Source organism: Microtus pennsylvanicus, chromosome 5 (assembly GCF_037038515.1).
Source record: "Microtus pennsylvanicus isolate mMicPen1 chromosome 5, mMicPen1.hap1, whole genome shotgun sequence".
Lineage (NCBI taxonomy): Eukaryota > Metazoa > Chordata > Mammalia > Rodentia > Cricetidae > Microtus > Microtus pennsylvanicus.
This window is the reverse complement of record NC_134583.1, coordinates 46,624,058-46,642,337: the sequence shown is the minus strand read 5'-3', so window position 1 is coordinate 46,642,337 and position 18,280 is coordinate 46,624,058. Positions and strand designations below refer to the sequence as shown.

Below are 18,280 nucleotides of genomic sequence, written 5' to 3'. Positions count from 1 at the left end.
AACACCAGAGTATGGGAACTTCTGGGCCTCAGGAGGACCTCAAATGTGGGCCACCCTCTAGCATAGCTCCTTAAGCCTCAACCCAAACTATTTCCCCACTGTCTCCATACCTGGGAAGAGGGCTGGAAAGTACCCAGGTTTCCTTTGACACAGCTGCTCAGGTACTGGCCAGCAAAGGGGACCAGTGTTCCATCTTCAAGGTTTACATGTAGATCAAACACCAAGGCTGAAGGAGGTGGCTCAGGGTAGTTGGATAGGGAACTAATAAAATTCCTCATGAAGTTATCAAAGAGAGGCCAGTGCCTGCTCAGAGGACACATAGGTAAGAGTCAGTCATAAAAGTTCCATCTATGACTTTCATATACTCCACCATATCCCCACTGTAATGTTCCATGAATTTTAATCACCACAGACCAGTCTACATCAGTTCTTTCGTACACTATACCTCCCATTCTTATGGTACCTGGATGGAAGGTGTGCTCCAAAGCCCCAGATTGTTGCGAAAAGAAAGCTGCTGATAGCCAGCAAATGTCTCCTCTGCTTTTTAGTCGTGCCGTCGCTGTCAGAGTGGACCCTGCTTTTTGAAGATTTGAAGCTTTGTGTTGCAAGATCGCTGCCACTAAAGTCCTCTGCAATGGTCACCATGGTCAGAATAGGAATCCATCGAAAAAGAAGATGGAGGGGAAACAGAAGTTGGCTGCATTACTTCTCTCCACTTTTGGTTCCCTGAACCAGCTTCACCGAGGAACCCATGCTTCTCTGCCTCAGATGTAACCCAGTTCTCCTCAGGATCCCAGCTCTCTCAAAAGCCAACCTTTCAACCTCCCTACCTTGAACACGTGGCTTCTCCTCTTCATATAAGCGTAGATGGGGGTCAAGGAGAGCACGCAAGATGCGGGCCAGGCTGGCAACTTCCGCCACACCTGGGCAAACAGGCTGATGCCCATGTACCTGTAGCAGAGAACTGGCACCTATGCGGGTAAGGAATCGGAGCATTGCAGGCACCAGTACTTCAGCTAAGCTGTTGAGCTCCATGACTGTCTCTTGCTGCAGATGGTATTCATGAGGCAGGGATGCCATCAAGACATTAAGCATGCACTGCCACGTCTGCTCCCCACAATACCAGACTAGAGCGCACCGGCCTACCACTGTAGGAGACATGCCTGCTGCCTCTGCCACCTCCATCAAGAAAAAGGTACTCAGAGGTCGTGCTATCTGTTGACCATTAGGGAGACTCAGCTGGGGAGGGTCACTTAGGAGACAAGTGATGGAGTCTATCCATGTAGGATTAGGGGTCCCATCACATACTATCCATTGTTGAATCCTTGTGAATTCCTCTGACTGCGCTTCTGAGTTCACATTCTTACAATGAGGGGCAGCATGAAGAAGCTTGGGGAAGATGCCATAGTGCCAGGAGGGACCCTCTGACCACCCTAGGAATTCTTGAGAGCTGAGCACGCTAGGATATAAGTGGGCAATTTCCACAGACTGGAAACCCTGGGTTGAGGTTTGTTCCATGGCTGCCAGCCGATTCTGAATCTTAAATAAGCTCTTCCAGCAACTACTCTTGCCACTGCCTGCAGGGCCCAAGAGCAGAATACCAGAGGCCCGGCTCAGGGCCTGACTGAGCTGCTCCAAAGACATCAATACGTTAGGGGTGGGAAGCAGGCCTACCTGCTGGAGTTCTTCCACCACTATGGACCTCATCAGTCTATGGGTCACAGGTTCCGCCAGCATGTGACTAGCGTTAGGGAAAATCCCACAGAGCAGCTCTCGGAGCTTTTGCAGGCGGAGCCCATCAAGGATGCTGAACAGCGGGGAGTGCAGCAGGGCTTGCAGTAGGGCAGCCTCCTCAGGCGCAGCTAGGTTGTCTGGCTGCTCGGAATTGTTTTCCTCCACAGGTGCATTAAGCGTCTGTACTGTATCTTCCAGCACCTGCTTGAGCAGTGACAAGCGGCAGGGCAAGGTCCCAGACACTAGCTCACGCTCTAAGGAGAATAATTTGGAGAGCCGAGTAGCCATTCGGGAGGCATCCTTCACCCCTGCTCCCAGCAGGTAAAGTTCTGCCACTCGGTGCAGGTCAGGCAGTGCCAAGGCCACAGGACGAAGTAGCAAATGCAGATTGGCAGGCACATCAGCGCTCAGGTCATGAAATGTCAGGAAACAGCCATAGCCAAGGCGCATGAACACATGGTGCTTCTCAAAGAAACCAGCGCCAATGAATAGGGGCTTAGTAGGGTTTATGGTACTGATGTTTTGGGAAGCTTTCTGGTACAATGGAGCATAAAGATGGTGTAGTTCATCCAGACGCTGGCCCAGGGCAGAGAGCAAGCTAGGAGGCAGTTGGTGAACGTTCTCCAACAGCAGCCAGGCTCCACCCTGAAGGGCACCATTCAAATAATTGCTCAGACATCGGAACTCTATCTGGGGCAAGCAGGGCATCATTACCAGTTGGCGGCCCAAGGCCCATGCCAGGCTATTCACTGTTTCTGACTTGCCCAAACCATCTCGGCCAAGTAGGGTCCCACAGGCCACCTCCTCCATGGCCAATAAGAGAACCAACACTTGCCGCTCATGCATCAGGCTGGGTTGAGGCCCCAGTTTGGGTCCCAGATACTCATAATTGTATATGAAGGACCGGCCAAGCACATCTATCCAGCATACAGCTGGTGACAGAGAGGGCTCAGCAGATGCAACAGTCTTAAGATACTGCACGGGCCCCTTGGGGTTTGAGTGAGATGAACCCAAGTGATACTTAAGTTGGCGGACCCAGTGGAAGTCTGTCAGATCGCTGACCCGGTGCTTTCCCAGGAGCTGTGCTACATCCCGATGATTCACTGCCATGACCAGCAGGGCACTGAATAGGCTAGTCTGGCGAACAGAAGGCAGAGGGTGCTCACCCTGGGAGCTCCTCTGAGATCGTATAAACTGCACCAGCACTTCCAGCTGGTGTACATGTATGGGGACCATCCGCATGGTCCCCCACTCAGACAGAAGCTCCTCCATCTCAGCCCGCCACACTACCTCCTCTGCCACCAGTATGCACTGCCATGGAAAAGCCTCCACTGCATCTAGCCAGTGCTGGACATAGAGCTGCATGGGCACCTTTCTCTCTTGAGGCAGTGCCTTCAGTGCCTTAACTAGGGATGGGCCTTGAGCAAGGCGGGTGGCGACACAGCTCTGCAGCAAGTTCACAATTACAAAACGCAGACACTTCTCCAAAGAGGCTAGCCACTTAGGAAGATCTGGGTGTAGAGGAAGAGGACCCTGAAGATTCACTTTCTCTCCACATGCCCCTAGCACAGCAATTGTCTCCACTGGAGTCTGTGTACTTGAGCTTGGCTCCTGGTCATTTTTGCTTTTCTCATTAATTGGGTTGGACCTGAAGTCCACAGCTTTAATGTGAGGAAAGCAGCGCTGTGCCCATGGTTGAGCCTCACAGGTCTCTAGAGGGGCAGCAAGCAGGGCCACCAGTTCACTGTCACTGAGGAAGAAAAGGCGGGGGAAGTGGGAGCATACCCCATAGAGGACATTCTCCAGAGCCATGATGATGGCCTCCAGCTCCACAGATCCTGCTTTAAGTAGTTGTTGTAGATGCTGACCTTGAAAGTAAGGGCTCCTCTTGGCATTGGGCACTATTAGTGACAGAACCATTGGGTCAGCTACAGAGATTCGCATTAGGGTCCGATACTGATCATCCATGACTTTGAAACGGGCATTCTGTGGTGAGAAAGGTGGTAGTGAGGGTAATCTGACGGCTCCACTCTTCCATCCAGAGCCCTGACACTCAGGAGCTCTTCTTTAACTCCCTTACCTACCAGCTCAGCACCAGGAAACTGGATCTTCATCTCATGTAGAACTTTATTTAGAAAAATCCACTTCTGCTGGAAAGCCACCCACACCTCCAGTAGGGCACCTGTGTAAACAGTCAGAAAAATACTTGAGGGAAATGGGTTCTAACACCGTCAAGGGGGTCTAGCATACACCTGACCTCTCCTGTAACCCACTAGCCCCAACAGAAACATACTGCTCAGAAGAACCCAAGGATCTGATTAGAGGAAGTAAAGCAGTCACTGGAAATAAAGACCTGGTCACATCAAGCCAAGACGGAGCCTGGAAAGTCCTTACTTTGTCCTTCACATCTTCTATCCAATGTCCCCCTGCTACCCTCATACCTCTGGGACAGTCTACATTAGGTTCCATCCATCTACCCAACTAGAATGCTATACTCACCTAGGCCGTACATGATGGACACCCACTCTAAAGCTATTTTATTCAACTCTCCTGACTTTTGGATGGCTAGGATCTTGAATAGTGCCTGAAGACTGTTCTGGATGGCATCTTGCAGGCTGCTGTAGTCTTAGGAAGAAAAAGATGTGCTGTCAAAGCTCAGCTAAGCTGGTATCATTATATGTGACTCAAGGGCAGGAACTGGGGCAGGAAAGAACACATCTTGACCTTCCAGGGAAGGCAATCACTTTAAGACCTGTCCTCAGAGATAGAGCTGATATGGTAGAGAACTGAGACCTTAAAACAGGCGCTATGGGTATAGATGCTAACCCAGCAGATTTCTCCCGCTAGATACTGTCATTCTTACCTAGTTATACAGGCGTTCTTTAATATGCCAGAGCTTCATCCTAGAAAGACACCTCATGGCTCCAAGTCCCTACATAGTATGTTTGCATCAAGAAGGCCTATTCTGAGATGACTGGGATCCTGGGAGACCAAAATTTTCTCACATGATCTTAACACGGGGCTCCTTGGGGGTCATGTAAAGAATTAGCTTGTATGAGGCCAGGCCTGGTACAGCATAGACACTAGATTAACAACAGAATTTAGAGAGATTGGTTTGGATAGATGTAGGACTCTCTAAATACTCATGTTTGAAAGAAAATACACAGTATCTACATCTCAGAGTATCTCTAGAGAAAACAATATTGGAACAGTTTGGGTGCTCTGTTTTATCCCCCTTTAAATGATCTCTAGAGGGTGGGGAAGCATCAGTTGTGCTTGTCTAAATAATGTGGAGCAGAGTACAAATCCCCATAGCTATCTGACAGTTCAGATGCCACATTTCCTTTATATACCCACACAGACCTGAGATTCTCATCTGATCTTGGGAAGGTTAAAACAGGTTGCGTGAAGTCTTAATCTAGCTACATCTGCCCACACATTATATATTTTAAAAGAACATTTTCTTGGGGGATATTTTGGATGTTGAACTATCCTTTTCATGTATGTCCTTCCTAATTTTGATAAGATTCGAAAATGGAGATTGAATGATTAGTAGTGTCATTAACCCTATAATAACATGTCTTCCTGTGGTAAGAGTTAAAGTTTTCATCTTCTTGGGCTCATTCAGGCAAGTGAAGTCACTAGTTTCATGGTGTATGGCCACCATAAAATGTGTCCTTGACTAATATACCCAGAGCTGATACAGAATCCTAGTATAGAGAAAGGACAAAACTGTAGGGAGAAATGTCAAGCATACAATATTCTGTGTGAATTAGAGCCAGTGGGAAAGTTGAACAGAAAGTAGGTTAAGGACTGTGACCTCAAATGAAGATTGGAAGAGTCCATTTGGTACTTGAAGTTATATTTAGAGGTAATTTAAGAACTAAACTTCACAAAAAATCCATATTTTGTACTTCACTAATTTTTAAAATTACTTTAGTAGCAAAGGAATCTAAGGGCATATGGGAAAGCCGAATACAACAAAGAAGCAGATTGACAAACTGTGGGTCAAACATGAACAAAAAAGACCAGCATTAATGTGCTTGTCCAAAGTGGGAAGAGAATATCCTTTGAATCATGGTATGAGTATTAACTACAGATGTCTGGTCTTAATATGTTTCAGTCAACACTGAAAATGATTAGTCCTAAATAAGAGAGGTGGGAACAAGAATTCCATGTGAAAATAGATAGGAAATGTATTCCAAACCAAATAATGAACATGGATGCATGATAAAGATAAAGAAAAGACATATACTGTAGGACAACGGTCTTGTACCCTGAAAAGATTTGTTATTTGTATTGGTTTAATGAAATGCTGATTGGAAGTATAAGCAGGGTGGCCAGAACAGGAGAATTCTGGGAAGATGAAAGACTCAGTCTGTATTTGTTACCCAGATGCCAAGGAAGCAAGATGAGAATGCCTCACTGATAAAAGGTACCAAGCCACATGGTTAACACAGACAAGAATTATGGGTTAATTTTAGATGTAAGAGTTAGCTAAAAATATGGCTGAGTTATTGCCCAAAGCAGTGTTGTAATTGATACAATTTCTATGTTATTGTTTGGGTCTGGGCAGCCAGGAAACAAATGAACAGTCTCTGTTTACAGACATATCCCATATCCTCTCTTCTATGACAAATTTACACTACCTATACATTTTTCCCAGACAGACTCATAAGTAGCCCAAATGCATCTACTCTTCATTCTCCATTGCTACCATTCTAGTGTGGGCTATTACTGCTTTTCACTTGTGTTACACAAGTTGTCTCTTAACTGATCTTCCTTTCTCTATTCTTTGCCTCCCAATTCTCTGTGTTGAATTAAACTCTGACTTTATCAATTTCCTACAACAAAATATTCTCTATGATTTAAATAGTACTGAATAATTTCTTTTGTAAACTTCTCGTGCCTATTTCTTCTTCCAAGTAGTCTTTGGACTCTATCTCAGTAAGTTGGAAGGTCCTCTAGTGGATTTTCTCCTTTCTATCATAGTTATACTGACTGTATTAATCAGAAGTTTCATTGCTATGATGAATTACCTAGTACACACAACTAAGGAGGGATATATTCATTTTAATTCACAGTCTCAAAGTTTTTGCCAATCATGGAGGAGGATAAACTTAGCAGTTTACAGCATTGTGGCCAGGAAGCAGAGAAAAGGGAAAATGGGAAGAGCCAAAGCAAGATATGACTCTCAAGAACACACCCCCCACTGAAGTACTTCCTCCAATTAGGCCTCATCTCCTACTTTTTTACCACCCAACAATGCCATCACACTATGAATCCATCAAGAGATTAAAGCCTTAGGATCCCAAACCCTCAATACATGAGCATGAGGGAGATTTGCAAATCAAACCACTACAATGGTACTGTCTAATGATCAAAATCCAACAGAAGCTATTATTTAGAATACACCAACATTTTTGCTTCAAAATAAATTGTATGTCTGATTAAATGCAAGTTAAATGAGCTAGCTTGAAAACCTTTTTGTGTGAGTTCTGTCCCAGTTTTAATTATGTAATCTAATCTAATAAAGTAACTACTGGAGTATGTGTGAGAAAGGGTTTCTGTTGTTAAGGAAACAATATAAGGTAAAGGCAAGCTAATAAAAGCTCTTGTTCTTAGAATAAAATGTTAGCAAACAATTTAGCTAAAAGAAAAATCTCAAGTCCTGGCCAGGCAGTGGTGGTGCATGCCTTTAATCCCAATACTCAGGATGCAGAGGCAGGTGGATCTCTGTGAATCTGAGGCCAGCCTGGTCGGCAAGAGCTAGTTCCAGGATGGGATCCAAAGCTGCACAGAGAAACCCTGTCTCAATAAACCAAAATTTCACGTCCTAGCTAGTTAGCTAGCTACCTATCATGATTACACATTTAACTAATTTCTTGAGTTCTCTGATACCAATTATATTGAATAAGAGAATGTCTCCTCTATCAGCAGTTCCCAACACATCTTCTTATACTTTTTGTCATAGTTAGCTTCAGATCTTAACTAGACACATCTGGGAAGAAGGGACTTCAGTTAAGAAACTACTTTCATCTGTGGACATTTTCTTGATTACTAATTGATGTAGGAGGACCCCTTCCACTGTAAGCAGGCCATACCTAGGCAGGTAGGCTTTAGCTATATAAGAGAAGTAACTAAGTAAGCCAGAGGAAGCAAGCCAGTAACAATCATTCCTCTGTGGTCTTTGCTCCATTTCCTGTCCCAGATGCTTGCCTTGAGTTCTAGTCTTGGCTTCCCATGATGATGGACTGTTACCTATAAGATAAATAAACCCTTTCTTCCCCTAAGTTGTAAAAGTGCTGCTCCCTATGTGGAATGTTTTTCTCACATTGCAAGTCTGACAAACTTACTTTTTGAAAAGTTAGCCTGGGACCACTGTCTAAAGTGGTACTTCTCTTAATAACCCTGGTTCTTTGAGCTGGTCTTCTCTTTCCTACTGTCCTCAATATGGTAGTCTATCATGCATTTAAACGTATGATATTGGCTGGGTGATGTTGGCGCACATCTTTAATCCCAGCCTTAGGGAGGCAGAGGACAGCAGATCTCTGTGAATTTGAGGACAGACTTGTCTGTCTACATAACTAGTTCTAGGACAGCCAAGGCGACATAAAGAATCCCCATCTTGGAAACAAAAAACAAAAAATAAATAAATGAGCCGGGCGGTGGTGGCGCACGCCTTTAATCCCAGCACTCGGGAGGCAGAGGCAGGCGGATCTCTGTGAGTTCGAGGCCAGCCTGGTCTACAAGAGCTAGTTCCAGGACAGGAACCAAAAGCTACAGAGAAACCCGGTCTCGAAAAATCAATCAATCAGTCAATAAATAAATAAATAAATGAGAGGGGGGGAAGAAAGGAAGGAAGGAAGAAAGAAAGGAAGAAGGAACACCAACAAGTAGCTGGAGGATAGCCACACCCTGCCTAACTACAACATCCAGAAAGTGTACACCCTGCACATGGTGACATCATTGAAGTAGCCCTTAGTGAGCTCACCCAGAAGTACAACTGCCACAATCTGCCACAAGTACTAGTCTTCCCTTACTTATTGTCCTCTATATGGTGATCTATCGTGAATTTGAATGTGTGATCAACTGCCACAAGAAGTATAGCCACACCAACAACCTGTGCCCCAAGAAGAAGGGCAAATAAAGCTGAAGTCCTGCTTGACCCCAAACTCAGGGACCCAATATAGTTCTCTTCTGTCAACTGGGGGTGTGTGTGAGAATAAATGGATGAGTGGGAAAAGGGTAAAATCAGCAGGATAAAATCCAGAGGACAGAGTATTGACAAGTAGAGATAAATAACCACAAATACTTTCCTTCTCTTTTTCTTTCTTTCTTTCTCTTTCTTTCTTTCTTTCTTTCTTTCTTTCTTTCTTTCTTTCTTAAGACAGAGTTTCTCTGTGTAGTCATAGCTGTCCTGGAACTTGAGCTGTAGACCAACCTGACCCCAAACTCACAGAGTTCCACCTGCTTATTCTAGGATTAAAGGCATGGCATGTGCCACCATTACCCAGCTTTTAAAAAAAAAAGACTCAAATTATTCCACAAAAATAGAAACAGAAGAAACATTGCCAAATTCATTTTTATGAGGCCATAGTCACTCTGATACCCAAACCACACAAAGACTCAAGAAAGAAAGAGAATTACAAAACAATTTTCCACATGAACATAGATGCAAAAATACTCAATACAATATTCCAAAACGGAAGCCAAAAATATATCCAAAAGATCATTCACCATGATCAAGTTGGTTTCATCCCAAAGATGCAGGGATGGTTCAACATATGAAAATCTGTCAATGTAATTCACCACATCATATAAACAAACTAAAACCACAAAATGTCTTATTGGGTGCTGAAAAAGCTTTTAACAAAATCTAACCCCTTCATGATAAAAGTCTTGGAAATATCAGGGATACAAGGGACATACCTAAACAGAATAAAGTCAAAATAACAGCAAGTCAATAGCCAACATCAAATTAAATGGAGAGAAATCTAAAGCAATTCCACTAAAATCAGGGACAAGACAATGATGCCCACTCTCTCTATCCTACTCAATAGAGTACTTACTTGAAGTGTAAGCTAGAGTAATAAGACAACTGAAGGAGACCGGAGGGATTCAAATTGGAAAGGAAGAAGTCAAACTTTCTCTATTTTCAGACGATTTGATAATATACATAAGTGACTCTAAAAATTCCACCAGGGAAGCTGATAAACACTTTCAGGGAAGAGACTAGATACAAAGTAAACCAAATAAATTCAGTGACCCTCCTATATACAAAGGACAAATGGGCTGAAAAAGAAATTAGGGAAACAACACCTTTTACAATACCCACATGATGTGGGAGACCCCTCTGTGTGCTGTGATTACCATTAATGAATAAAGAAACTGCCTTGATAGGGCAGAACTTAGGTAGGCGGGGAAGATGGAACTGAATGCTGAGAAGAAAAAGGCAGAGTCAGAGAGACGCCATGGAGCTGCCAGAGTCAGACATGGTGAATCTTTGCCAGTAAGCCACTGCCACGTGGCGATATACAGATTAATAGAAATGGGTTAAATTAACATACGAGTTAGCCAATAAGAATCTAGAGCTAATGGGCCAAGAGATGTTTTAATTAATACAGTTTCTGTGTGATTATTTCGGGGCTGAGCAGCTGGGAACCAACAAGCAGCTCTCTCTCTTCCTACACCAACAAATAACATAAAATATCTTGGTGTAACTCTAACCAAGCAAGTGAAAAACCTGTATGACAGAAAGTTCAAGTCTTTAAAAAAATAATTTGGAGAAGATGTCAGAAGATGGAAACATCTCCCATGCTCATGGATTGGTAGGGTTAACATTGTAAAAATGGCCATCTTACCAAAAGCAATCTACAGATTCAACACAATTCCTATCAAACTTTCAACAAAATTCTTTTTTTAACTATTTATTTATTTATTTATTATGTATACAATGTTCTGTCTGTGTGTATGTCTGCAGGCCAGAAGAGGGCACCAGACCTCATTGCAGATGGTTGTGAGCCACCATATGGTTGCCGGGAATTGAACTCAGGACCTTTGGAAGAGCAGGCAATGCTCTTAACCACTGAGCTATCTCTCCAGCCCAACAAAATTCTTTACAGACCTGGAAAGAACAATACTCAACTTCATTTAGAAAACAAAAAACCCAGGATTGATTTAAAAAAAAAAACAATCCTATACAGTAAAAGAACTTTTAAAGGTATCACCATCCCTGATATGAAGCTTGTGCTACATAGCTGTAGTAGTAAAAACAACATGATACTGGCATAAAAACAAGCAAGTTGATAAATGGAACTGAATTGAAAACCCAGATGTAAATCCACATAATATGGACACCTGATTTTTTTTGACAAAGAAGCCAGAGATATACAATGGAAAAAAAGAAAGCATTTTCAACAAATGGTGCTGGTCTAACTAGATGTCAGCAAGTAGAAGATTGCAAATTGATCCATATATATCACATTGCACAAAACTCAAGTACAAATTAATCAAAGACTTCAACATAAGACCAGATATACTAAACCTGATAGAAGAGAAAGTGGGGGATAACCTTGAATGCCCTGGCACAGGACATAGCTTACTGAATATAATACTGATAGTACAGGTACTAAGACTGATAATCAATAAATGGAATCTCATGGAATTGAAAAGCTTCTGTAAGGCAAATAGGACAAAATGGCAGCTTACAGAATGGGAAAATATTTCACCAACCCTACATCTGATAGAGGGCTGACTGCCAAAATATATAAAGAACTCAAGAAACTAGACATCAACAAACTAAATAATTTAATTAAAAATGGGGTACAGATCTAAACAGAGAATTCTCCACAGAGGAATTGTATATTGGCTAAGAAACACATGAAAGGAATGTTCGATATCCTTAACCATTAGAGGACTACAAGCGACTCTGAGATTCCATCTTACACCTGTCAGAATGCTAAGGTCAAAAACACAAGTGACAGCTCATGCTGGTGAGGATGCGAAGCAAGGGGAACACTTCTCCACTGCTGGTGGGAGTGCAAACTTGTGCAGCCACTTTGGAAATCAATATGGCAGTTTCTTAGAAAATTGTGAATGGATCTACCTCAAGACCCAGCTATAGCACTCCCTGGCATATACCCAAAGGATGTCCACCATACCACAAGGACACTTGCTCAGCTATGTTCATAGCAGCTCTATTCATCCAGCTCAACTCATGTCCATTGCTGCTCTATTCATAAGAGCAAGAAACTTAAAATAACCTAAATGTCCCTCAATTAAAGAATGGATGAAGAAAATGCGGTATATTTACATGATGGAGTTATTATTCAGCTGTTAAAAAAAACCAATGACATGAAACTGGCAGGCAAATGGATGGAACTAGAAAAGATCATCCTGAGTGAGGTAACCCAGACTCAGAAAAACAAGCATGATAGGTACTCATTTATAAGTGGATATTAGCTGTAAAGTAAAGGATAACCATGCTACAAAACACAGACCACCCAAAGCAGCTAAGTAACAAGGAGGGTTCAAGGGGGTGGGGAGGAACACATGAATCTCACTGTGAAGGGAAAATAGAATAGACATCACAGGTGGATGGGGAAGGGGTCTGGATGGGAGGATATGGGAACAGAAGGGATCAGGTATCAGGAGGATGGACAGAGAGAGTACTGGAAAAGACAACTGGAGTCAGGGGCATCTTTTGGGATGAGCGAGAAACCTAGTGTATTGGAAACTCCCAGGAATCTATGATGGTAACCATAACTAAGAATACTAGCAATGGGGGATACAGAGCCTAAACAAGCCAACTCCTGGAACCAGGAAAGACTTCAAGTAGAGGAACTGGCACACCAACCCGGCCACGTAACCTTTGACCTACAATTTGCCCTGCCTACAAGATGTGCTAGGGTAAAGATGGCACAGAAACTGTAGGAGTGGCCAACCAATGACTGTTCCAGTTAAAACCCATGCCGTGAGTCACACCCCTGACTCTACCTGGAGAGCCTAGACCCAGAGGCTGGATAGAGAGACCTAGGATAGAACCAAACATGACTGGCAAAAAATAAAATAAAAAAGTAAGTGAAATGATTTCTAGTGATCTCTGCTATACTAGCCCACTTGTCATCAGAGAGGCTTCACCCAGCAACCGATAGAAACAGATGCAGAGACCCAAGGTAAAACATTAGGATATTGGGGAATCTTGGGGAAGAGGTGGAGGAAGAATTATGGGAACCAGAGGGGTTAATGACGCCACAAGAATCATCACATTGAGAGAGGTAACCCAGACCCAGAAAGACAAATATCATATGTACTCACTCATAAGTGGCTTTTAGACATAAAGCAAAGAAAAAAAAACAGCCTACAATTCACAATCCCAGAAAACCTAGACAACAAAAAGGACCCTAAGAGAAACATACATGTTTTGGAAGTAGAAAAAGGCAAGATCTCCTGAGTAAATTATGAGCGTGGGGACCATGGAAGAGGGTAGAAGGAGGGGAAGGGAAGGGAGTGGAGAGAAATATATAGCTCAAAAAAAAAAACAATAAGAAAGGGAAAAATGTATCATCAAGTACATCTTGAAAAAAAAAGAAAAAGAGAATCCACAGAATCAATTAACCTGGGCTCTTAGGGGCTCTCAGAGACTGAACTGTCAACGAGAAAGCCTGCATGGGACTAACCTAGGCCCTCTGCATATACCTTACAGTTGTATAACTTGGTCTTCTTGTGGGCCTCTTAACAGTGGGAGCAGGGGCTGTCTCTGACTCTTTTACCTGCTTTGAGGACCCTTTCCTCCTACTGAGTTGACTTGTTCAGCCACAATAGAAGAGGAGTGCCTATTCTTACCACAACTTGATCTGCCATGGCTGACTGATATAAATGGGAGGCCTGCCTTTTTCTGAAGAGAACAGAGGAGTGGATAGGGGAGGTAGGCAAGAGATTGAAAGGAGAGGAGGGAAAGAGGGAAAACTGTGATCAGTCTGGGAAAATTTAAATAATTAAAAAAGAGTTCCTGCAAAGATTAAGGCATTAACAGAATTGGAAGATACTGTTTCAACACATGGATGCCTCAAGCTATCATTAAACCATATTTGACAAGAACTGGTAAATGAGAAAAGCCTTTAGCTGGATCACAAAGGCTGAGACTCACCTGAGAGGAGGAATGTGCCACTATCCTTGCCAACTAACTCCCACCGGAGGTTTCGAAATACCAGCCTTTTGGAACGCTCTGAGACTGGGGGTTTGTAGGGCACATGCAGGATGAAGTTGAGAAGGCGTAGCTGGCGCCCCTCCCAGTACTGCTGCATCTGCTGAAGGCTTTCTTGGGCATGAATTCGTTCCTTATCATACTGCCAGACCTGGAAAAGGTATGTCTCAGAAACCAGAACTAAAGTGACTAAAGAAAGTCAGTCTTGAAATTGGGACTTGAAGACTGGGTCTGAGGCAGAACTCAAGGGCCTGGAGTGTGGAGGTCTCAGCTGTGAAGGAGGAGTGAAACTGCTGGCCTTCAGTGATGTGCCACTATCGCCTGGCCCAGTCCCGCTGCCTCCACTGAGCAGGCAATACCTAGAGTCAACCTGTGTCCTTTAGTGATCAAGGAAATGTTGACAGTCCATCTATGTGTCCACAGCTTTGAGGCCACCATTCACTTCCTTCCATTAGGGGAAGCATTAAGAGTCTGGAAGTGCCCATCAGATCTTCATCTGTAGATGGCTGGAGACTCTTCCTACCCTCCAGGAAGGTCATTACTCCCAACTTCCCTCTCACCTACGTGATAACCACTGCCGTCCCCATAGCCCCATAGCCTCATAACCCAAGGGACTTGTAGGCCTTGACTGACTTCATTACAATTCATGGCTCCAGTCAGTCCCCTCATCCTTGTGGGCCCCACCTGATTGATTCTGTCTGCGAATTCCAGCAGTGGACAGTTGAGCAGCTGGCCCAGTGTGACAAGGTCGAAGCTTTGCAGACCGCCCAGCCCTAACACTGGAATAGAACAGGCAAGTCAGAGCAAGTCCTAGCACATGGCTGAGCAGAGCTCACATCCTAGTGCTCATTTCTCCCCTGAGCCCAGACCAGCTTGGACTGCAGTGCAATATCAGGAGTACAACACAAAGCCAAGAACTCAGAACCCAAGGTCCAGGCACAACTCAACCCCCAGATCTCAGACCTCAACCTGCATCCAATCCCATCAATTGAGAGGACCCTGTGTTGTAAGGAGGGAGCACAGGAATGTGTTCCTCCTGGTGAAATGAGTTTAGCATAAGTGGAAAAGAGGACACAAGATCTCTAGCAGGAGCAGCAGGGGAATTGCTCTAAACACTGTATCTTTCCCATCCATCTCCCAAACACACCTCTCAAGAGGGATTGGCAGTTAAAGTTCTGAGGCTGGAGGCTGCCCAGCTTGGTAAGCAAGGGCAGGTAGTTTCGAAAGTCCTCTAGCATGCGCATGCAGCGTTGTAGCACTGGACTGTGCAGCCCCAGGGTGGTGCTGAGCCGTGCAGCCTCTGTCAGCCAGGCATCTGTCTTCTCCCGGGCCATAGTAAGACTGAACTGCACAGAGCAGAGTTCACTGTCAGACTGACACCCACCCACCACCACCTGGCCAACTTCTGCCCCAGGTGAGAGCTCCCGGAAGTACCTTGGTAAAAGCCATGCACTTCCACTCACTGAAGTTTTCAGAGATGATTCGGTAGAGCCTCCAGATGCGCTGCTGCTGTATAATAGGCCGGTTCCCAGAAGTAGGTGGGGACATAGTACACTCATCCCCTGTGGAATAAGGCTGGCTGAGACTTCAGTTATTTGGGAAATGGGTCAGTGAAGAGCCCTTAATGAACAAAAGTCAAGGGGAAAAAAAGTGTGCTGCCTATGTAAATCTGAGTTCAACAGTGGAAGTGGTGTCGTCCAAAGAGCAATTATTTCAAAGAAAGGATTCCTGGGCAAACACCATAGTGGTAAAACAAAAGAGTTTCCCTTCTATTAGTCTCTAGCTCACCCACTCAATTCCAGTCACAGTGGACTTGATTGTAGCTCAGATATACAGGCACACACTCTTCTGCCAGGGCCTTAGACCTGCAGCTCCTTCCTTATGGAAAACTCTTGCCACAGAAAACCACCGTTCACACCTTCACCACCTCCAACTCCAAGCCCTTGTTCAAATACCCATCCCATAATACACTGCTCTCAACTCACTTGGCATTTTCAGACACTCTTGATCTGCTATGTTTTCTTCTAGATTAGCTATCACTTTCTAATATGCTGCATAATTTAGTTATAATTTATAATTATTATTTATCATCTTTCTTCTGCAGCTGCAATATTGGGTCCATTATGGAAATTGTTTTGTCATTTGTTCATTGATGCACTTTGAGTTCGGTACATGGCAGGCACTAACCAAGTAAGTGTTGGATGAATGAATAAGTGAATGAACTCTCAGAAATCAAGGATAATTTTTTAAATCAAGAGGGTCTAAAGGACTAGATTATTTTTTACAAAAGCTGGGATTAGGTGAGGAGCTGAGGACAGAAGAAGGAAGTGAACACACTGCTGTCCTGTTCTCTGGGCCTAGTACCACTTGGCCTGACTCCTCTACCCTGCTTTTTTATTAATACTTCAAACTCCTAATAGGAAGGGTCAAGTCTATGGTTAACATCAGTTAGGATGTGGGCTGAAGGCTTCCCTGTACTTAAAAAAAGGAGAAAAATTCGTAATGAAGGAGGGTTCTAAAGCATCTCCCATTTCACCTGTCCATAAGGCCCAGTTGGTAGCTGACCAAGGATCAAATCACAATGTGCCCTTCCAAGAGATAAGTGATTGCATATGAGAAAAGAGCCCATGCTGAACTCCTATAGAAGAAGACTGATCTCATACAAGTAGCTCTGTTCTGGTTGGCTTCTGTGGGAAGTGAGGCCCCCTTCAGTCTTTTTTCTAGATCCATTGGCTGGATGCAGTAGTTACCACACCAAGATCCTGACTATTCTTTTCTGTGATCTGCTGCTTAAACTGGGACAACACTGAACAATGCTAAGTATACACTTTCTCACAAACCAGCATTTAACCTGGGCCCATCACAATCTAATGAAACATTTAGTTGTTTGTTTTCCCTACCAGCCTATGAACTTCCTGGATCCACTAACACAACACCTGAGACATACAACAAATAAGGCTTTTGTCCTGCAATGCTTGTTTGTAAAAGAGACCAGTGAGGTATTGATTCCCAAGGCTTGCTTAAGATCACAGAAGACACAAGACCTGGAGTCCCATCCCTTATCTTAGCTGGAGGGTTCATCCTAGGGCAAAAGACGAGAAGGTGAAGATCAGTACCCGTGAAGGTGTTGTAAGCATAGCGTAGGTCATTGAAGTTGTTGAGTGTGTTCAAGAACTGGTGCTCCAAGGCAGCAAGCTGTTGCTCAGTGCTCCTCTGTTCTTGTGAAGGGTCCATGAAGGAACCAGACAGTGCTTTTGCCAACAGGTCCTCCAACTCTGTCAATGCTGCTGCCATCAACTGCTGCAGCTTGGGCACAATGGAATGTCGCTTACTGAGCAGGAACTCGGAAGCCTGGCTTCTCTCAAACTGAAAAGTCTCCCATATATCCAGAAGCTGTGGGGCAAGCAAAGGACAGTGAGATATGGTTATACAGGAAGAAGGCCAGGAGTAATAAATGATTCCTTTCATTGTTCTCTCACCGAGATGTCTAGTGTCTCATTCTCAGCCATAAAAAGGCCACAGTGGTTGCGGATGATGTCATGGAGTGATCGGACATATTCCACTCGTTCCTCCAGCTGTCCGTATTGCTCATTGGCTTCATTCAACTGCAGAGGTTACAGCATGAGACCAGCACGCCAACAACCCTGCCCATCTCTTCGAACTCACCCTCAAGAGGCAACCCATCTCCTAGATTGGGCATCTGGAAGGTCCAGACCCAGTTTTGGCATTGAAACCATTTGAGATAGGAGAGTTATCTAGGATCTGATTCCCTTTTGACTTGGGTCTTAAATGCAGTCTAGTTCTTATCTCCCAGACCTGATGACAGGGCAACATATCTCTAAATTACTTACTATCCCAAGGAACAGAACCACGCCTCATAAAGCAGTGGTTCTCAACCTTCCTAATGCTGTGACTCTTTAGTATAGTTTTTCATGCTGTGGTAACCCCCAAACATAAAGTTATTTCATTGCTACTTAGTAACTGTAATTTTGCTACTGTTATGAACCACAATATAAATATTTGTGTTTTCTAGTGATCTTAGGCAGCCCCTGTGAAAGAGTTGTTGGGTATACAAAGGGGACTGGCCCCACAGGTTGAGAACACTGTCTTAAAGCAAGACTCTATCTCCTTTCTTCAGGGTCTGCTCCTGGCATGAGGAAGCAGAGCACTGCACAAACCAGGCAAGAATCAGCAAGGACAAATGACATATGTAAGCACAGTTCAAGCTCATCAAACCCCATAAAGCTCAACAGAAATCTAAAGAGATTTGCTGTGTGCTGAGTCCGTGAGCAGGCAGGATATAGGGCTATTTGAAGAAGAAGGGATGGGGAGACCTCA

At 44.1% G+C, this 18,280-nt stretch overlaps 1 protein-coding gene across 4 annotated transcripts in view; it reads right to left on the bottom strand.

Moving 5' to 3' along the window:
• The window catches only part of Dnhd1 (dynein heavy chain domain 1), a 72,474-nt gene that overhangs the window by 22,719 nt on the left and 31,475 nt on the right, over positions 1-18,280 (bottom strand). For 2 of the 4 annotated variants that reach the window (XM_075971781.1, XM_075971783.1), the window contains exons 13-23: positions 17,422-17,547; positions 17,059-17,335; positions 15,377-15,504; positions 15,090-15,288; positions 14,627-14,721; positions 13,886-14,093; positions 4,234-4,359; positions 3,819-3,916; positions 831-3,720; positions 464-629; positions 111-303 (exon numbers count right to left, since the gene is read on the bottom strand). In XM_075971781.1, coding sequence (XP_075827896.1) covers positions 111-303; positions 464-629; positions 831-3,720; positions 3,819-3,916; positions 4,234-4,359; positions 13,886-14,093; positions 14,627-14,721; positions 15,090-15,288; positions 15,377-15,504; positions 17,059-17,335; positions 17,422-17,547 — 4,506 coding nt within the window. The remainder of the gene's footprint in view (positions 1-110; positions 304-463; positions 630-830; positions 3,721-3,818; positions 3,917-4,233; positions 4,360-13,885; positions 14,094-14,626; positions 14,722-15,089; positions 15,289-15,376; positions 15,505-17,058; positions 17,336-17,421; positions 17,548-18,280) is intronic. The other 2 variants (XM_075971784.1, XM_075971782.1) reach the window with 2 other exon arrangements.